Here is a 22,143-nt window from a genome sequence, read left to right as displayed (position 1 = left end):
TTGGCATGTTGCAGTGGTTCATGTTGTTGTCGTTGGCCATAGGACCGTGGGAGCTTTATCTGTACCCAGATGAGAAGACATAGCAACACCCTGAAGTCCTGGACTTGGGCTGGAGGCAGTAACTGGCTGAGACTTTGGAAAGTCTCTCTTTGGGGAGAGGGTCATATCATATGTGGGAGAATTAAAAAAATGAGGCCATTTTTTAAAACCTAAGTATATAAGAAAAGGATAGAATGTTAAAAATAATGTTAAATTAATTCATAGGGATTAAACATCTACCCCAATCACTCTAATTCTGATAACAGCTCTGGATTTTTTGTTTGGGAATCCACCTCTCCCCTAAGCTCAGTCCACCTGGCTCAGGTGGAAGAGATACAATGTTAGTCCATGGTGGGCATGTGACTTACTTAGGAATAGCCAATCAGAGGCTGATATTTCCCAGGTCATAGTGATTGGTTCAGGGGTGATCACGTGACAAACCAGAGCCAATGGCACATCATAAGACCTTTACAGAAACTGATGAATCAGAGGCTGTTCTTTCCTGCTGGTTTTGAACTGCAGAGGCTGTAAGGTCTAGTTGTGCTGCAGACAACCTGCTACATGAAGAACTACAAGAACCAGAAGAAGCAGAACTAGAGAGAGAAAACAGAGTCCTGGTGGCAGGACTTTAAGTTCTTAGGTAGTGTCTTGCCACCATATCAGGTACAGCCTGAAGTTGCCCTCTCCCTGCCTTTTCAGGTCTGTAAACCAGTACTTTCTCTCTTGCTTAGACCCATTTGAATTGGTTGATCCCCTTGAAAGTCCTGCCTTAGAAATCAGGAAACAATATATAAACTGGGTGACATCTGTAATGTGGTGAAAGGAATTCTTTTATTTTATAGGCAACTTTAGTAATTTAGTATGGAGGAAACTTTAGGGATTTTGTCAACTGCTAAGTTTCAGAGAACAGAGAAAAATTGTTTTCACCTGAAGTCAGAATAGAGGATTTTGGTGCCAACACTTGTTCTGTGACAACTTATAAGCATTTTATACTTAAAATTGTTCTTAAAAGCTATGCTTTACCCTCCTCCCTCCTTTTTTTTACTTTTTCAAAAAAAAAACTTAACACTTAAAATACCCATTAAATAATTTAGCTTTCAGATGATCAAAAGAGACATTACGTTATGAGAAAACATGGTAAATAAAAGATGAGGTCAAAATTTGAGGGCAAGGGGCCCTGTCGGGCTGGACTTGGGGACTTGAGAGAGGGGAGATTTGGAAAGGTTGCTCTAGACCAGAATTACATACAAGTCAACAGTGGATGGAGAGGAGCCCAGTAGGGCAGCCCTGAGTGCCCAGATAAGGTCTGAAAGCCTGGATTTTCAAAACCTGAAAAGGCTCCATGTCTTTCCTCAGCCACATGCCATGCATGGCAATTGAGCATAGGATTACCCAGAGATTCACCCAAGGTTGGGGACTGGCTGGACAAGCGTGGCTTGGTCGAGAAGGCAAGTCATCCTGGCCTGCTAAAGCAAAGCTGAAGTGGGCAACCAGGCTACTAGATGTACACATGCCAGGGATGACATGATTGTTAGGTACAGCTCAGTATTCTGAGAGCAATCTCAAAATTTCTCTCATCTTTCCAACCCCTCAAAAGCTTCTGAAGAATAAGAACTCACAGTGTGTTAGAAATTGTACAAAGAAACATGACCCAAAGTCTCACTGCTATTTTAAATTCAAATAACTGAATCTAATTAGAAACAATCCAGGACTATTTTAAAAATTTGGAATGAAGAATTCAGTTAACTTAAAAAATGAAGATGCATAATGTGCAGCTGCTGTCAAGACATTTTTCTCAAATGACAGATGTTGCCCTTATCTCACAGCTTCTAACTGCTTTTTGAGAAGGTGGAAAGGGATCTAAAGTGGAGACAGAATTGCCTGAAACATTGGTAAGTGGCAAAGCAGGTCCCTGCACTGAGTGGGTTTTCTGAGTTTACACTGTGGTCCTCAAGTACTTGTCTTTCATTAGATAGGCTTTTTGGTGCATGCCTTGGCCCTGGTGTTTGGAAAAGGCACCCAGGTATGTGCAAGTGCACAGGAGGGAACAATGCAGGGGACAACAAAAGCTCAAACCAGCCAGGTTTGAAGTAGTCAAAGGGATCGGTGTCAGGTTCTATGGGAGATGATCCTGAACACTCCCAGGGAGAGCTGGGCCCTGCCTGGCCCTATGTTCCTGGGGTCTGAGGAACTCAGTACTTCTCTGTGTCTGCCCCTCTCTCATTTCCAGAACACTGGAGTCCCTGAAGCACATTTTGTACCCCAGTTGGGCACTATAAGGTACAGCTGCTGGACTTTTTTGTCACTTTCCATTTCTCATTCTGTTTTCTCACAAAGCTTCTCTGACTGCCCTGTCTTGCTTGGCACCATTTTCTCCCTTCTGCAATTGAGAAGTTACCTACAGTATCATTTCTGAGGTTCAGGAACCCCTAAAGTTACAGACAAGGATTGATCCGGACTGCTTGTTCTTAGTCCTGATCATGATTTGCCTCCATGGTGCTGCTACCTCCGATCCCATCTACCTGTCCTTACCAACTCACCCTTTCCTGGGCCAGTTTTGCTCCCAGCATGCTAAGCCGGGGGCATTATGCCCCCTAGTTACAACCCCTTCTGGTAGCTACTGCTGTCAAGGCCTTTGAAGTCATCAAGGAAGTTGCTTTCTATAGAAGAGGGTTGATTATTCCTCCAGATGCTATATTTATCTTAAAATTGTTTTTATTTTTTTCCCTACTACATGTTTTCTTAACTATACCCTGATGTGATGTAACGTAAATTATTTTGTAAAATGCCAGTGAAGTGCTGAAACTCCTACCTCTATACCTCATGTTACTAAGACTTTTCTTTTTTTGTAAAAAACATCAACAAAAAAAGTCAATCCTGTATATGCAATGTACAAAATGTTCCCAATCTGGCATGGTCAAGAAAATGGGATAGGGGCGGGCCGCGGTGGCTCAGCGGGCAAGAGTGCTTGCCTGCCATGCCGGAGGACCCCGGTTCGATTCCCGGCCCCAGCCCATGTAAAAAACAAACAAATAAAAACAAAATATAATAAAATAAGAAAATGTTTCCCTTTCTTCCTTCCATCTTTCCTTCCTTCTCTGTCTTTCTTTCCTTCCTTTAAAAAAAAAAAAAAAAAAAGAAAATGGGATAGCTTCAAAAATTCTGAATTTTATTATAGAAAATTTTTCTTAGAGTCCTCTCTACCCCCAGCTGTAATGTTTGGATTTTAGGAATTTGGTTAGACGATCATTTCTTAGCAGCTCATCTGGATCTGAACATGATGCACCATTCTATTCTAGAAATCAGCCAGAAACAACCTTGGAATAATAGCCAAGTCAATGTATTTCATAATGTTATGTGCATGTGGAAAGGTTGGGTAATATTTTTTTTCAAAAGAACATTTAATTCAGCCAAAAGCTTTTTAGGAGTGGATTATTTAAAGGGGCCTATTCATGAACTTATTTCCATATGGTTCTTTATTCCCTCTTAATTCTTAGAAATAGTCATTTAAAATTATCTCCCCTCCACTAAAAAACTATATTGCAAGCAGAACAAACTGTATACTTCACAAACAACTGCAGCTAAATCTCTACAAAAATTTTTTTTAAATCAAAAGAGAACTCTGAACTTTCATATTAATATCTAAAAAAGATGTTAGGGAGGAGTTAGGAACCTTTCACATCAGATGCAATTCTCTTGCCAGTAGCATACCAACCATTTTATCACACTTATTTTAACATCTGGCATGAACCAAAGCAGGAGGGAGAAGTGGCATTTGTTTCTTTGACTCTAAATTCCAACCTACTAGTAAGAGGTTATAGATCAGATTTATTAAATACTTATTTACCAGATAGCCAGGCAAGGTGCACAATGAAAAAAAAAGCCAAAACTTGTAATCTTGTACACTGTGGGACCTGTGTGCTTGTGAACATTGAGCTCACTGAGAATTTTTAAAATATCTTTGCAGTCCATGAAATTCTCCTTAGCTATAAGAGTTTTTATTCAATATTTACCCTTCTTTAGTATGAACATTGTAAAGTAATTACCGTGATTATGAGCTCTTTTTTTTCTTAAGCACTGTTAAAGCATTTGGTAAATCATCTTATCAATAGCATATCAGAAAGGTCTAAAGTAATATGAGAAACCCTCTTTCAATATAGAGTATTCTAGGTAACAAAATCAAATTGGTTAGGCCTGGATTTGCTAAACCTACCTGAAAAATCTGGACAGGTTAAAGAGACAGTAAGAGAAGGTACACTAAGTAACACAGCCTAGTGCATGGACATTGGTTTCAATGGAAGTTTATTTTTCACAGCTACACAAATATTCCTCCACAACCTTAGGAATCCGACCTCCTGCCTCTTTCCTTCCTCTCTAACCAGCACACTCTCCTGCCTGTCTACCATCACACATAGCTCTGGAACAAGGCAGAGCCAAGTCCACCCAATCTCATGCCTATTCAAGTCACATTCCATAACCAACACCTATAAAGGGTCACTCACCCCTTGCCACATACTGAGAGCAGTGGGCAATTTTACCTAGCTTAAGCCTATGTGCAGGTTAAGACTCAGCTTAAATAGAGAAGACCTGCTTAAGGAGTAACTTTGGGGACAAAGAAAATGTACTCTGGTTCAAATAGCTTCTTGCCCTCAGGTAGAATACATGCAAACAAACCTCCTGACACCATACCTTTCTTCCACTGAAACTTCTTTCAGCTGCTGGTGAGGTTTGGTGCCTTCCATTTCCCTGATGCTCACAGCATAGATCTTGGTGGTGTAATCAATGGCCTTTTCTCTAGCAACATCACTGTCATAACCTCAAACAACAGAAAGAGATCGGAGAGTGGAGATGGTCTGAAGTGGCCCAGGAGGGGATGCGGGAGACGGTGGAGGACTGTAGGAGAAGGCACGGTTAGCTGAGAAGTACTTGGGGGGTGGCGCCTCACCTCCATCCTCTTCTGCGTCCGTGTCCGACTCCTCACTGTCCACCAGCTTGCTCTCCTGTATGCCCATGAACTCCCGTGTCCAGATCATCAAGGCTGTGTCGGCACCGCCAACCGTGAGCAGCACAGAGTCGTTGTGCAGCCAACACACATTGGTGACGTGTGCACTGTGCCCCACGTACTTTTTGAATCTTGCATGCTGGCCCTGAAATGCAAGAAGTTGGTGATCACCCCATCTGGCTTCTCATTATTCCTATCTCTGGGTTATTTCTTCCAGGTTATTTTCTAGGGTGGCGTTTACTGGATACATACAATTTCATTTCAGCACAATTTCCCTATATTTCTCTAGAAAGTAAGCTCCATGAGAGTAGGGCCTAGTTCTCTTTTTCTCCTAAAACAGTGCCTGGTACATAATAGGTCCTCAATAAATATTTTTTGAGTTATATGAATGAAATGCAAGACTATGAAACCTGTTTCTGAGAGCCTAAGGTAGAATGAAAAGCTTACTTCTGTTACTTTCATATATCAAAAGTATGTCATCACCACAGGTCTTTTGTGTAAACCCCTGATTGTTAGTCTGGCTGACATATGAGATCAGTAGCATCTTCCCAGTCATTCCCCACAGTGGCTTATGTACCACAGCCCAGGCTATGAAAGGAGAGCAAAGGACCTTTTATAATCCTGGGGCCGCAAGTAAAATTTAAACCAAACACAAATGTATCTGCCATAGACACTGGAAATAATCTCTAACACTAGAAATACTCAAATAATTGTTTATAAAATGAAACAAGTTCCTTTTCAGCAAACACAACCAAGTAAATAAAACCCAATTTTATTAGTGATTACTGAAGGTTTTTCAGAGTGGCATGCCAGGCCACAGGCGTCTCCTCAGGTGGGAGTCGGGGGATACTGTGAGCCAGTCATAGCTCCAGGGCAGCCCTGGCCACCAGGGGAGCAAAAGCTGGCACCAGGCACCAGCTTCTAGTTTTGGCTCATGAGCCACAGCCTGGCCTGGGGAAAACAGCCGCAGTGGGGGCCATTTAAAGAGGTAGAGATTTTCCATCCTCTCAGTGCCTCCTGGGGAATTCCTTACGCAACGTGGGAAGCAGCATGAACTCTCTGAGGTCATGAGTGGGTCACTGGTGTCCCAGATGGAAACTTTGATAAATAATTGACAGGAGACTTCCAGAGGGCTTTGGACTGCCAAGAAGAACCTGAAACTGGTGCAGGCACTCAGTAGGACACAGGTGCAGGAGGGTGCATGACTTTGAAAGAGTCTTCACCAAGGGTTCTCCAAATGTGCCTGCCCCCACATGACTGCACAGTGGAAATGCCCCCTCCCAGCAGGATGTGGGAGTCTGGAAGGATTACGGAGGTAAACAGGCAGGCAGCATTTCCAGGAAGCCCTCCAGCACCACTGGCTCATGCACAGGTAGGTGGAGCAAAATGAGAATTCCTGGGAGAGGCCACAGAGGATTGTGTGGACATGAGAGAGGCAGGACTCCACCCATTATATCCACCACAAATGCAAGCTGGTTTCTGTAGAGGAGGAAGTAAGAAACTCAAGGAATGCCTCTCTCCATCCTTAGTTATGAGAGGGAACACAGGGTTTCTAACCAGGATGAAAAGAAAATCTGAAAAGAAAGGTTTGTGAGAAAACAAGATTCTAAGAGGCAGAATGGGTTCAGAATCAGGTTGAGGAGGGAAAGTGACACAGAGGAGAAAGAGAAAGGAAAATATTCTGGGCCACTGAAGTTACTTAACACGGCTGAAATTCTTCCAGCAGAACATGACTCAAGATTCTCAGAATAGGAAACAAAATCACTGCTCCAGAGAATAAAGAGATTCACAGGTACTAGAAAGTGCCACGAAATCAGCTGCTGGTTTCCTGAAGGAAGAGGCTGCAGAGATGTTTGGTTGTTCCCTTTAGGGCCAATGGGAGGCGCTTCCTGCAGCAGCCCCACAGCTGCACTGTGAGCTCATCCATCACTACGCTTCTCTCTTACTGAGCTGTAAAGGAATGGATGACAGAGCCAGAAGAACCTGGGACATGTCTGTGGAGCACTGGTCATTAACTCCTTTTAAGTGAGAGAGTCCTGAGACTGATGAAAGCTATGCAGCCTCTCCCCACATTTACAACATTTCACACCATTCTCTGTCTGTACAATTCTTCATTTTTGATTCATCATCTTCGATGTTCTGAGAAGGAAACTTAAGGACTTGAAGGCATGAGTTTTTGGTTTGTTGAGTTTTAAATGTAAATGGTTTTGGAAGGGAAGGGGGGCTATGGGAACCAATTGGCGAGCTATGGAGAAGGTGCCAAAGGACAGCATGTGGCTTTTTGGTTTGTGGTTTAAGGTGCTGGAAAACTGGCTGGGCTCTGGCAAAAGGCAGCATTGATCTCATAGTGGCTGGGAACAATGGGACTGTCAGGAGCCCACTGACCTAACTGCAAAGGCTTTAAATTATAAAGCTGAACATTATAAGGCCATATTTGTCTGGAAAGAAAAATGTCTGGAAGAGATGCCTAGTAACTCATGGGAAAGAAAAAAATAAAAGGGTCAGGAACAAGACTTATGATCTTAGATGTCTTACAAATAGATCTTGAATTTTGGACACAGAGAGAGCTTTATGGTGATAATAGGCTACTGAATGGGTTTCACTGAGACTTCATGACATGGAACTTGGTGCGAGAACACCCATAGGAGTGGGGAACTTCATCCCACTGGCCCAGAGCAGTGGGAGGAATGTAACTCCCATGAGATGTTCATCTGCATGGGTTCCATATTCTGGGGAGGGAAAGCATGCCAGAAAAATCAAATAAAACCAAGAGGAAGAGAACTCATACCATCAAAGGAGTTTATATTGGCCTGTGGTTTCCAAATAGTTGTAAGCTATGAAACTAGTTCTTTAATCAAAATCTTACATAGTACAATTCAAGAATAAAAAGATAAACAACCCAACTGAAAACAATGGACAAAAGATTTGTATAAACACTTTACAAGTAAAGATAAACAAATGACTGATAAACACATGAAAAAATGCTTAGCATCATTAGTCATCAGGGAAATGTAAATGAATAAAGTGAGATACTGCTATCTATTCCCCAGGCCAGCTAAAATTTACAAGTCTAACAACATAGAGTGCTGGCAACCGGAAATCCCTTACATTTTTGGTGGGAATGTAAATGGTTCAACACTTTGGAAAAAGATCTGGCAGTTTCATAAAAAGTTAAACTTACATTTTCCCCTGTGACCCAGAAATATTCCACTCCTATATTTTGGCTTAAAAGAAATAAGGTCTATGTCCATAGAGGTTTGTATAAGAACATCCACAGCAGTTTTATTATAACCTCAAACTGTTATATCTATACAACAGAATTCCACTCAGCCACTAAAAGGACCAGACTATGGATATACAACAACTGGGAGAGATCTTAGAAACATTACCTGCCTGAAAGAAACCAGACCCAAGAGTATCTACTATATGATCCCATTTATATGAAGTTCTGGAACAGGTAAAATAAATCTATGGTGAAAAACATTGAACAGGTGTTCCATCTGAGAGGGTGGGGTGGGGATTGACTCAGAGGGAAATGGGGAAACTTCCTGGGAGTTTGGGCTACATATAGTATTGGGGGTTACATGGGTATATGATATGCATTTGTCAAAGCTCATCAAATAGAGTGCTTAAAATTGTGCATTTCACTGTATATAATTTTTACTTAAAAAGAAAAACAAAGACTGTAAGCAAATGTTGAACTCTAGATAGTGATATTTACAATGAACATTTAGGGGTAAGTATGTTGGTGTCAACAACTTAGTTTTAATTATAGAATCTAGATGGGGGCTTTCTAGGTGTTCACTGTATCACTATTTCACCTTCTCTGTAGGCTCAAAATTTTCATAATAAAATGTTGGGAAAAAAAATCTTACATAGAAGTTCAATGTATAAAACACAAAACACAGAGCCACTCCAGCTGAAGAAAGTGTGGGGCCCCAGAGCTCTTGTACTTGCTTGCCTTCTCCCTGGGATGGCCCTTGAGGCACCTCTCTGGAACTCCCAGGAGATCCAGGTTACTGCCATAGAAGTCTAGCTGTCACCCTGGGGGTGTGGGAGATGAATTCCCAGAACTGAGAGTAAAACCCACACAGGAGTAAAGAGCAATAGTCTTAGAGGAGTTTCAACTCTCTCAATATCTGCCGAAACCTCAGTCTACTAAAATTAGAGCCTCACTAACTTCTGGCTTGTCCTACTAGCAATTTCATTTCAAAAATGTAGAAGCAGCAACAAGGAAATCTGTTACTTAGAACTGATTTCTGATCAAATCAGAAGGGTTGGCAATGGAGAAGCGATGGATCCTTGGGAGAAGGTCACCAGGTTTGCCTTGGAATTTGTGGTAGACTATGAAGGGAATATTGGGCATAGAAGTGTATCTTAGGAATGATGACCCAAAATGATAATACAACAAGATATTAACAAATGAGGCTTCTGAAGAAGAAAAGAGAAAGGCATATGAAGAAACCAAAGCGGCTGCAGAGGGACTACCATGTTCAGGTGAAACTTATGTGTTTTAAATGTACTTGTTCAAATGATAGAAGGAGCAAATAACTAAGGATGAACATAAAAGACTTGCACAGAACTTTAAGCATAATTTCAGGAATGCTAAATTAAAAAGCTAAGACCATTGAAAAAGATTTTAAGGATATATTTAGGGCTGGGAGAGAAATAGAGAAAACTTAGGAACACTTCTTGGATCAGATGGCTTAACATGAACAGAAAGTGGATTTACTAAGACTTCTCTGTCAAAGAGAATGCTCTTCAAAGTAGAAAGGACAAAAGGAGCTAATATACATAGGTACAAATATGACCATAGAAATAATATGAGTAATAGCTGAGAGGCTTAGAAAACAGGAGAGGTGCATCAAAAACACAATGTTCTTGTATCTGAAAGGGAAAACAAGTAGACTGGCGAATACCAATTCAGGAGTTGATGCAATCCTTGGAAAATTCTAGGATGAAGGTCAATAAGCATTTAGAAATAGTGATTACTAGGCAATACAGAGGTTCATTGTGAACTAATCTCATACCTTTTATTGGTTGGTTTATTAGGAGATATGAGGGGTGTCAGAGACACAGTCAGACTGGCTTTTAGCAGGACATCTGCAAGTCTTTAAAGGTGATTGGACAAAGTACAGAAATGTAAGCTGCATGATCATATAGGCAGATAGATTAAAATGTTTGTTATGCATTGAAGAACTCTAAGTAAATGTGTGGATTAAAGAATAATATGTCAAGTTGGGGGGACGGTCCTTAGTGGTGGTTTTGGTTGTTCTAAATTATCCTTTCCCCCCCCCCCCCCCTCTCAGTGATTTAGAATTCATGCTTGTGAAATCAGAGGATGACATTATGCTGAATCAGAGAACAAATACTTTGAAAAGGGATTCAAAAGACATTAACAGCTTGGGACAATAAGATCAAATAAGATAAAATGTATCTGTACAAATATAAAATTCTGCAGTCAGACTTTGGAAAATCCATTTTATAAGTACAGGATAAGGGTATTTTATAAGTACAGGATAAGGGTAGGCAGTAATCTGAGCAGCATATCTGTGGTTCAGTTATGTAATGTGGCAGTCAAAAGAGTTGATGCAAATTTACTTTAATATAAATGTGAAATAAAAAACAAGAAGGCAAACAGTTCTACTGTACTCTTAGATTATATCTGAAGCTCTAAATTCAATTTTAGATAAGACAGTTTAAGATGGAATTTATAAAATGGACTGGGCTCAGAGGAAGGGGCAAAGGGTAAAGAATCAGGAAACATGGCTGAAGGAGTTGATGATCAGACTGGAGTAATGAGCCTTTAGGGATCAAATACAACCTTCCTATATATGAAGGCTGTTATGGGACTGGGATTTCTCAATGATGGTGCAGAAGGCAAAACTATTACTAAAGAGAAACAATCTAAGCTCAAATTAGAGCAAAACATTTTAACGTTTGGGGTTATTTAAAAAAAGGATTGGGCTGCTTTATGAGGTAGAAAGTTTGCTATCACTAGAAGTCTGCTAGGACAAGTTAGAAGGGCACTAGTCTGAGATGCTATGAAGAAGATTCTGACTTTGCAATTTTGTGAGATATTGGGTTAGATGGCTGCTAAAGGCCTTCAAGGAGGAATTTGGTGCCACAAGGAAGCCAATTCAAATTAGTAAACATAAGGTCAGGGAGATTTTTATATAGCATAAAAACAATGATACTGTAAATGATGTTGATTGCTATTCTTGCAAAATTTAAAAATCCACTTAGACACAATAGATAGATTCTGTATTATTAATGGGACTCGAGCAAGTCTTTATTCTATAATAAACATGCAATATTACCTTGACAGGATATGAAAACAGCTTAACGAAACCAAAATCATCTCCAGTGGCTAAGAGGGAACAGTCTTTGGTGAGACTGGCAGCATTTACATCAGTCACATCACTGTGTGTTGGCCAGATACCCTCGCAGGTAGGGCCCAGGACACAGGTCCACGAGTCCCACTCTATCTTCTCAATCTTAAAAACAAAAGAAGGAAAATCAATACATTTTTGAACAATGGAGATTTTAAATGAGAGAAATAGAGATTTTAAATTAAAAGACACAATTGAAGGCTGAGGAGTTGTCAATAATGACTTTGCAACATCAAATATCTATGTTGTGTTGCCAAGGTGCACAACTTCTAAATTGCATATTTAGAATGGTATCTGCATTATCTTAATAAAGCGATATGCAGTAAAATATCCAGATATTTATATCTAGATATGAAGAACATTTTGGAATTGTGGAAATCTAACAAAAATAAAATAAAGCTTTTAAGTTCTTATTTAGATATTTATTACTGTATAATCTATAAGTTAGATCAGGGTTTCTCAACCTTGGCACTATTGACATTTTGAGCCAGATAATTCTTTCTCATGGTTTCTACAATGCCCTGTGCATTGTAAGATGTTTAACAGCATTCTGGCCTCTACTAACCAGATACCAGTAGCAATTCTCCTAGTTGTAACAACCAAGATGTCTCCAGACAATGCCATATGTTTCCCCAGCAGACAAAATTTTACCCAGCTGAGAATCACGGATGGATCAATGGGATGGTTGTTCAGTAAACTCTTTAAGAAGTTGCAAGGTAGATTATGATCCTGAATATATAAAGATCTCCTACAACTGAACAACGAAAACATAAATAACTGAATTTAAGAATGGGCAAAGGATTTGTACAGACATCTCTCCAAAAAAGATATACAAATGACCAATAAGCACATGAAAATGTGTTCAATATCATTAGCTATTGGAGAAATGAAAATCAAAACAATGAGTTACCACTTCATTTCCATTAGAATAGCTACTATTTTAAACAAATGAACAAAAACGGAAAATCAGAGTTGGCAAGGATGCAGAGGAATAGGAATCCTTGTACATTGTTGGTAGGAATGTAAATGGTGAGGCTGCTATAGAAAAGAATTTAGCAGTTCCACGGGAAGTTGAATATAGAATCATCATATGAGCCAGCAACTCTAATTCTAGGCACATATCCAGAAGAACTGAAAACAGGGATTCACAACAGATATTTATACACCAATGTTCTTAGCAGCATTATTCACAGTAGCCAAAAGCTAGAAACAATCAAAGTGCTCATCAATAGATGAACAGATAAGCAAAATGTGTTATATACATGCAATGGCATATTATTCAGCCATAAAAGGAAATGAAATGTGAGCATATGCTACAACACAGGTGAATTTTGAAGACACCATGTTGAGTGAAATAAACTAGATACAGGAGAAACACTGTATGATTTCTCTTATATGAAATATTTAGAATAAGCAAGTTCATTGAGACAGAAAAGCAGAATACTGGTTACTAGAGGCTGGGAGAAGGGGAAATGGAGAGTTATTGCTTAGTGTGTATGAGTTTCTGTTTGGGATGAAAATGTTCTGGAAATAAGTAATGGTGAAAGTTATTTAACACTGTCAATCTACTTAATGTCACAGAATCATACACTAAAAATGGTTAAAATGACTTCTACATCATGTATATTTTATCACAATTAAACTAGAAAAAGTTACAAAACAATTTTTTAAAAAAGTAATTGTTTCCACTAAGGAATGAGTAATAGACTGTAGCTAGTCACTAATCTTTATAACCTAGAGAAAATATTTTAAACATTTAAAGGGCTGTTCATATTATATTGCCACAAACATATATTACCTTACTATCAATAAAGATTTTATACTTTTAAAACTTTTTTGTCCAAAATTCATGCATAGAAGATTTGTAATTTGTATAGGTTAAATCCTGATAAAATTGAGGCTTTTCCCCCAATTAACAATGACAACAAAACAACACTGAGTCTTAGGCTTTCCTGGGGCATTCAATCTCATTTGTTTTTATTCAAGATCTGCTAGAACATCCTAGCATTATAGTTTACTTAGAGAAGCATTTTAAAATACTGTTCTAAAAGAATATTAAAAATCATTAGAAAGCTGCAGCTAAAATTAAAGGCCAGACAGCCCCCTTTGGATTTGGAAACTGCTTTACACATTGTTGATGTACCTTGACTCCATTTCTGTTGCTTTCTCCTCAGAAGAGAAATCACAAAATAAAGGCACAACCAGGATTCTCGTCACAACGTGATGAGGGGCTATGTATTTGTTAGATGCTCAAATTTCTCCCCACTTAATGCTCTGTGTTTCTTTTGGACACATGTAGGACTGGAATTAAAAAGCTGCAGCTGGCCCTGGACCTGGGGAGGCCTCAGGCATGACCAGAGAGGCTGAGCAGCTTGAGTGGTTCCCTCAGCAAGTGCCACAGTTTCCTGTAGAGGAAGCAGAGTCCTCCCAACCTGCTGTGACTTCACAAAGTGGCCTACACAAGAAGAGAGACAGCAAGCATACCCCACATGATGCTAGAAGTAGGCGTTCCAATCATTAACTCCCTCCAGGTTCCATGTTCTCTTTCTGAGACCCTCCTTATCCATCCCTACAGCCATCTCCTGCTATTATGGCAGGAAAGGGGGTGAGCTGGTATTTCTGACCCTGCAGTCACCCCAAACAGAACATCCTTGGCCCGATCTGCTCACAGTGCCCTCTTGGGGAAACAAATGTCAAACTTGTTGGGAGTGACCAAAACTGCATTTAAAATGGAGCACTAAGATTGAACCCTGTTACCCACAAAACCTAAAAGGATTAAATAAACTTGTTAAAAACCCTGGAACTTAGATGGAAAGAGGGTCCTCAAGGCGTTGTCTCCTTAGTATCTCACCTCAGGGAGCTATGTCATTTCTATCATTTTGCAGAGAAGGCAGCTGAAACCCACAGAGAGGTTAAGTCACTTCAATCACAGCATACTTGGGATCTGAACTCCAGAGAGTTTGCCTCCTAGTAGAGTGCTCCTTCATCTGCACCATGCTGCATCAGATGGATTTTAAATTGGCATTTTAATAATTATCAATTTAACTATTTGCTAGGTAAGCTTTGTATTAGCTTCACCATAATACAACATAAGAACTGTTTCTTGAAAAAAGTTCATTTTAAAAAGGAGACTTTCAAAATCCTCCATACTCCATTGAAGGGACTGACAACATTGGTGACTAACAATGAATCAACTCTTCGATGCACTTAGTAATGGCAAGTTAGGCCAAGGAAGCACCAGTGGGAGAGACTCCTCAAGCAACAGTAATGGGAATTAGCCTCGAGAACTACAAATGTTCACCCCTGAGTGACAAAGTAACTCTTTAGAACAAGTGCATGCCATCTTGGGAAGACTTAAAATGAAAATTTCCCTCTCGTGCATGTTATTTTTATTTGTTTTGATTGCGCATAAAATTTGCCATTTTAACCATTTTTAAGTGATATTTCAGTGGCTTTAAATACTTTTACAATGTTACGCAGCCACTATCACCTTCCATTACTAAAACTTCTTCATCACCCCAAACAGAAACTCTTTACCATTAAACAGTAACTCCCTTTCCACCCCCATCTAAGACAGTAACCTCTAAGTTACTGTCTCTATGCTTTTGCATATTCTTGATATTTCATATAAATGGAATCATATGATAAGTTTTCATTTGTATCTAGCTTATTTCATTTACCACAGTGCTTTCAGGGTTCATCTACATTGTAGTATATAACAGCACTTCATTTTTTTTATGGCTGAATAATATTCCATTACATGTATATACCACATCTTGCTTATCCATTCTTCTGTTGATGGACATTAGGTTCTTTCTACCTTTTGGCCATTGTAAATAATGCTGCTATGAACAATGGTGTACAAATTTCTATTTTAGTCCCTGTTCAATTCTTTGGGTATATATCTAAGAGTGAAATGCTGGTCTTATGCCAATTCTGTTTCAATTTTTTAGGAACTACCAAACTGTTTTTCACAGAGGCTATTTTACATTCCCACTAGCAATGTATGAGTGTTCCCGATTCTCGACATCCTTGTCAACATTTTCTATTTTTTTTTAATAATTGCCATCATAATAGTATGAAGTGATATCTCATTGTGGTTTTGATTTACATTTCCCTAATAGCTAATGATGTTGAGCATCTTTTCATATGTTTGTTGGCCATCTGTATATTTTCTTTGTAGAAATGTCTATTTAAGTCCTTTGCCCATTTTTAAATTGTCTTTTTGTTGGTGGTTTATAAGAGGTTTTCATATATTCTGGATATTAAATCCTTGACTGATTATGATTTCCAAATATTTTCTCCCAGTCTGTAGGCTGTCTTTTCACTTTCTTGATGACTGGGTCCTGAAGGATTTATTAATACATTTTAGATTTTATACATATATATGCATACACACATTGTCTCTCTTTATATCACGTTAACATCTGTGGAGTCCTCACTATGAGCCAGGTAATACAGATAACATTTGAAGAACATATTATGTGTAATAATAGTACTATTTCACATAAATTAACTATTTATCCTTATAAAACCCCTCAAAAACGGGTATTGAAATTATTCACATTGTATAGAAACAAAGAACTGCAATGTCATTGAGTTGTGTTTTGATTCATTTAATCCTCATATCGGTCCTAGATACTACCTGTGTAGCTTTTTTACAAATGGGGAAATTTAGACGCAGGAAAGTTTAGGGAATTGCACCTCCTGACAGCCTGGTTAGGTGGTGGTACTTGGATTCAGGTCGAATCATCCCCTTTCACCCTCCTTGCTGGGCTGTTGTTTTTCTATTTCCTCTGATGCTAGTGAGCAATTTGTGAGGATTCACTGCTGAGACTGTGAAAATATCCTGCCTCTCAACAAATTCTTCTTTCTAGCTTTAATAATTATTGAGGCTTCTTGCCCAAAACAGTCTATAAAATGATTGCTACAAATTTTCCAACTCCACCACTTCTTCCACTGTATTACTTTTTATGTCTTCATTGGTGTGAAGTAAAAATAAACCTCTTCAACTCATAATAATAAAACAACATGGGAAGCTGCCATATAAAAATTAAAGGACAAATGAAAAGCATCAGATCTTTTCCAAAATTTACATAATAATAAATTTAGTATGTAAAAAATTAAAAATGAATCACGCACAAATAAAATGATGGTTTTTGCCTTAATACTTTTTTGAGCTAAGAACATTAATAATTTGCATGCTATTGCCCACTAAATACAATGGATGATGAATGATTTTATATATACATTTCTAATTCAATATATAAAGACTGGGGAAGGACAGTGTCTTGATCCCAGAGCCCAAACACAGAAGCTTGAAGAATAACTTTTTGAAAAATGCTGTTTTGTATATTAAGAATCATGTTTTTGGTGGGGAGGGAGCAATAACAGCTTTCCCATCAGTTTAAAATATTCAACAATTTGAAGTCCCTAAACTTACAATTAAAAAGGAGCAGTTTCCAAAGTAGTCTTCTGAGGCAGGAAGTCCAATACAGGAGAAAATTTCTGTTACCTCTTCATTCAATGCCACAATGCTCATCTGAACAGTATTTACCCAGTTAAAAGAGTTGTTTTAATCAGTTTTATTTCAAGAGGGAAGATATTTGGGTACATAGACAACTTTTTAGTTTTTAATTTTTCACTGTACTAAACAGGAATGAATAGTAATTGCAAAATATTTTTTTCTATTTTTAAACATGAGTCTCCTATGTCCCAACCCATGAAGGAGCGGGTACGGTTGGGGCCTGAGGGTAAAACCTGTAACACACTAGTTTGTGTGCCCTATACACAGGGAACAGGGAGGGTGTCCAGGGCTCAGCAGTCAGTGGCACCATGCAGTCAACTGTGGACTTTTTCCACCACTAATTGCAATCACAGAAGTGCCATTTTCTCGGTATTATCTCACTGGAGGCCTTTTATTAAGACCTTGTTCCTCTGAACACATAGGGGCACAACATATTGTCCTCCAAGTCAGCGTATGGGTGGGGAATTGCAGGCAGGTAACAAGAGGTGTGTATTCACTCTCCCTTGTTTTTCAGGGACCCAGGCTTGTCCAGCATGACCTTGGGTGCTCAGCTTTAACTGCTGACACCAGACCCACAGGATGGTGGTAGACCAGTGGCAGCTTAGATGGTAATGCAGGAATTGTTATCTTCTCCTGAGGCTGTGGGCTGTTGTTGTCTGGTGCATTCTCTTATGAACAGAAAGTTTTGTCATCTTTCATGGATTTTTTTCATTTGGTACTGTTAGCTGGGGTTTTTGATAAACCTGATGTGCTTGGTTCTTTAGAAGCCCTCTTTCGTGGCTACTGACACAGATTCGAATTTGAGAGTCACGCATTCTTCCCCCTACTTCTCTGCGGAATTCCACTCTTTGCCTTTGCATCCCCAATAGGGAAAAGAAATTGAGGTTGATAAGAAGAAAATTCTCCTACTTCTGCCATCTTTCATGTAATAATTGTGCACCTGTTCCAAGTTGGCCTCACCCCTCCACCATTTGGTTAAATTGCATTTTACTTTATTATAGTCATTTTTGGGCACTAAACAGGAAGGGAAAATCTCAGTGAAATGATATAAAATGATATGGAAATACACAGGAGAAATCAGAGGCCGCATGGTCAGGCTGTGGAGTCACATGGATCTATCTGGATAGGGATCATAGCTCCATTGTCCTCTTACTCTCTGGGAGCCTTAATTTCTTTATCTGTAAAAGCAAACTGACAACTACCATGCAAGGCTGGTGGGAAGGTTAAAAATAGATTTATAAAGTGCCTGGCATTTTCAACAAGTATTCAGTGAATGAATGACATAATTTAAAATATCCCTTTACTTAACGCTATATAAGTTTCTCCACAAAAAATAATAAGGACTGATCAGAGATACATAAATCAGAACTGGGAAGTGAGAACAACTGATCACTAAACAATTTCCATTAATACAATGCCATCATCTATGAAATCTTAAGCTTTTTAAGTACTGTACATATTCTAGCTTTATAAACATCGAAAGCATTATGAACACCTGCAAATATCTTTGGGAGTACTTCACAATCCTGGGGTAGTTTATAATCCTGGCAAACTGAAGCAAGAGAGAGAAAAAGAGTGACTTGTTTAATTTCTTCCAACAAATCATCAGTGGATAAGCTCGTCCTCCAGAGGTATATTCTTACGCTCTTTTCCTCTAAGGAAGCAGTATTTCCTTTTCTCTCATCAAAGGGCACATAGCAAATAATCAGTCAGATTGTCTCCAGGGACTAAAAGTACTTCCTTCGTGCTTAAACAATTTCTCAGCTTCAGATATACCAGTTCACTATGAGGAAGTACTGTGCACAGCTTGAAAGAGGGACTGGTTCACAGAGGAACCCAGCTTTTAGGAAAGCATTAATTAATTCACAGATTCAAAAAATGTTATCTATACTTTGATTTTTTTTTCTTTTTTTTTTTTTCATACATGGGCAGGCACCGGGAATCGAACCCGGGTCCTCGGGCTTGGCAGGCAAGCATTCTTACCTGCTGAGCCACCGTGGCCCTCTAGACTTTGATTTTGACAATTTAAAAATTATGTATGTAGCTAAGGATATGGAAAACATAAAACAGCTTGATACATTAGGATGGTCAGAATGTGGATAGCTTTTGCTTTGAAAAACAATTTCTCTCATAACATTATAAATACCGAGAGCCCATGTTTCAAAGGTTTATGTTCATAAAAAGCTTTGCATAAAAGATTAGTGAATGGAAAAATAATATGTGGCAACTAAATTGTTAGCTTTGTCATTGTCTCCAGGCAGAGAAAAATTAAGCAGAAAGCCAACCATATATTGCTACATCAGCGTCACAGTAAATCCATTATGTCCTCAGAAATCAGGAAACCAGATTCAGCAATCAGATTTAAGAAATGATCAAGAGTAAAGGGCACTCAATGTAACCCATATTAGTAGTTATAAGATGATATGTTTTATTAAAATACACATACTAAATCTTCATGAAATATTTTTTTAAAAAGCTGTGTGTATGTTTATTACCTCTGAAGGTCTTATTATATGCCGTTTGCCTCTGGGAGCTTCAAAAAAGAGTTGTTCTTTGGCACCCGAATTTACTTGCAATAATTTTCCTGTTTATGATAGAATGAAGTAGAAAATTAAACTCTGCAGTTATCTTTTTGTTATAAAATGATATGTCATTATAATGATTATAAAATAATCATGGCTGCAACTAATTTGATTCACTTTAATCAGTCTTATAAACTGAGTAAATTAAATATATGTTGAATTATTCTGAAGTGCATGTTAAGGTAAGTACATGAGATGTCACAAACTCCAAAGCTATGATGTTTTAGAATATGGACCTCATAAAAACTGACCTTCAACAGCCCTAAAAAGAAAAAAAAAAAAAGAACCAGACCAACTGAGCTTGCTGTGTGTTTTACTCTGTTGTACTGAAAATAGCTGCAGTTTTCCAAAGTCTGACAAAATCTATTTTCTGCTTCTTTTTCCCTGTTGACTCCCAGCACAGAGATGAGGTAAAAGAAAACTGCTTTGGGAAGAATTATGGTATCAGAGGCGAGATCCATGTTGTGAACATTTACATTTACTCAAGATTGAATTCTAAATTTGCCTTTTAAAGCTGATAAACTGGAAGATAAGGGCACACAAAGCAAACCATAAACGCTCACCCCCACATCCTACTATAAAATTTGCAAAGAAATAAAAGACTTTTCCCAAAAAAATGTTGAGCAAAAATCTTTTGGTCTGATGTAAAATTATCATCTTAGATTCATTTCATCAAGGTTGGAAAAGATGCAGAAGATTTTCTAGTCCCCTCCTACCATGGCAACAATCCTTTAAGGCTGAAATGTAAATGACTCAAGGGATATACATTCTGGTATTTTTTTTCATCAGTTAATAATGAAAAATTTCAAATATATGTGAAAGTAAGGACAACAGTATAAAGAACCCCTATGTGCCCACTGTCCAGCTTCAGTTTTAATACCTGGACAACCCTGACTCATGAACTCACACTCACCCCAGATTATTTTGAAGCAAATCTCAGATATATTTCATCTGTAGATAATTTAGTATACATATCTCTAAAGGGTAATGTTCTCACTCCCCTCCCCACTTTTTTTTTTTTTTTGGTAAAACTGTGAATATCTAGTAGTCTTGAAGTGCCCTTCTTGAAAAAATAATACCAAAATAAGAACTTTGTAATCATATTCAGTAGCTTTAAAGTTTAAGTGGGCATTAACTAGGTCTGGAATCAGATTTGGCTAACCTTAGGGAGAACCCACTCCATGTCTAAGTGACAGATTACAAACTAGATTCACTCATTCCTTAACTGAAAAACTCAAACATTTCTAATTTGGTAAGTTATAACACGGTGAAGAATGGGTTTTGTTTTTGGCTCTGAGGAGCATGTGAATTTGGAAACACACATTTTCCTAACTTTACTGCTGAATATGCACAAATGAGAGAAGAGAAAAGGGAGTTAAATTAGCTTTAATTTACAAATGAATTAAGGGAAACCCACTTGTGCAGAGAGAGGGACAAAAAGTGGAGAGGACAGGAGAGGACAGGAGAGGAACTGCTTGCTGGGTTTCTGAGCATTTTCCAGTTCATTCCTAGAGCTGGTCCCTCAGGAGGTGCTGCTTCCTGCTCTTGAATTCCTGGATCTCTCTCTCTCTCTCTTTATGTATCCCTATATCTCTTTCCTATAAACTCATCCTTTATTATTATTTTTCCTAACTTAAGTGGGTTTCTGTTCCTTGTGACCAAGCAAATATGAGGAAATATAAAAACTACTCCTGTGTTAGGGTGGTGGAATTATGGGTGTCTTCTCCCCCAAACTGTCTTTAGTGCTATCATTATACTGTCTTCCTTTTTTTTTTTTTTTAAACTGTAGAGAAAAGATTTAGGTCACTGCTCACTTTTTTTTTCTGTCCATTACTCTGTTATGCACAACTATAGAAATTTTCTGAGGACAAGGAGCAGAAGCAAAGAGCAAAACGTCCATATAATCCATATATAATTGCTTCTGAATAAAGTTTTCAAAATTATCTATTTTTATTTACTAGAAATGTCTACTTACACAAGCAAGAGAACTGAAAAAGACAGAAGGTCCTCATTACCAAGCAGATAACAGAAAATCACAGAAAAAAGTACATAGAGCTTTAAATACCACAAACTGACTTCACATACATCATCCCAGCTGATAATATAATTTACAAGTTAGAGTAATTGCAAAATCAGTACTAAATATACCAAACATATCAGGCCTTTTGCAATAAAGAGAAAATGAAATGTCCTATTATAGCCTAAACTGTTAATTGGAAAAAGCTCTTATTGTTCTGCTATCTCTAGAAATGAACTAATAGTAGTTAGAAAATACTCTTCCATGTTTTCTCTCTCTCTCTCTCTCTCTCTCTCTCTCTCTCTCTCTCTCTCTCTCTCTCTCTCTTTTTTCTTTCTCAGGTATTCTATGCAGTAGCTTCCATTCAGGGATGGTTAGTATTCCTGCAAAAGGCGATGTGCTTTTTGGTTTTCTGAGGAGCTGCGGTTGCTATGGGTACATGAGGCAGCTGGGCTGTTCCCACCCCTGACAAGCCATCTGGCTCCAGCAAATGTTTGCAGTATTTTTGACAGGATCAAAGGAATGAAACAGATCCCTGCTCCTAAATTCTACTCTCTACCTGCCAGATCTGGGGGTCCCCTGCT

The 22,143-nt window shown here is 38.6% G+C and overlaps 1 protein-coding gene and 1 long non-coding RNA gene across 4 annotated transcripts in view; one reads left to right on the top strand and one right to left on the bottom strand.

Annotated features, from left to right (window-relative positions):
* EML6 (EMAP like 6) overlaps nucleotides 1-22,143 on the bottom strand; it is a 300,506-nt gene that overhangs the window by 37,592 nt on the left and 240,771 nt on the right. The window contains exons 24-27 of the mRNA XM_077134236.1: nucleotides 19,456-19,544; nucleotides 11,362-11,538; nucleotides 4,985-5,186; nucleotides 4,729-4,855 (exon numbers count right to left, since the gene is read on the bottom strand). Coding sequence (XP_076990351.1) covers nucleotides 4,729-4,855; nucleotides 4,985-5,186; nucleotides 11,362-11,538; nucleotides 19,456-19,544 — 595 coding nt within the window. The remainder of the gene's footprint in view (nucleotides 1-4,728; nucleotides 4,856-4,984; nucleotides 5,187-11,361; nucleotides 11,539-19,455; nucleotides 19,545-22,143) is intronic.
* Nucleotides 499-20,146, top strand: LOC143660830 (uncharacterized). Of its 3 annotated transcripts, none has more exons than XR_013164267.1 (5): nucleotides 499-738; nucleotides 1,866-1,931; nucleotides 8,360-8,498; nucleotides 11,370-11,491; nucleotides 19,941-20,146. It is a non-coding gene; the product is annotated as an uncharacterized LOC143660830 (long non-coding RNA). The 3 variants fall into 3 exon arrangements; XR_013164266.1 differs by lacking the exons at nucleotides 499-738; nucleotides 1,866-1,931 and adding exons at nucleotides 7,431-7,541; nucleotides 17,475-17,568; XR_013164265.1 differs by lacking the exons at nucleotides 499-738; nucleotides 1,866-1,931 and adding an exon at nucleotides 7,435-7,541.

The sequence above is a fragment of the Tamandua tetradactyla genome, chromosome 17 (genome assembly GCF_023851605.1).
Source record: "Tamandua tetradactyla isolate mTamTet1 chromosome 17, mTamTet1.pri, whole genome shotgun sequence".
Classification (NCBI taxonomy): Eukaryota; Metazoa; Chordata; class Mammalia; order Pilosa; family Myrmecophagidae; genus Tamandua; species Tamandua tetradactyla.
This window is presented reverse-complemented; position numbering and strand designations above follow the sequence as displayed.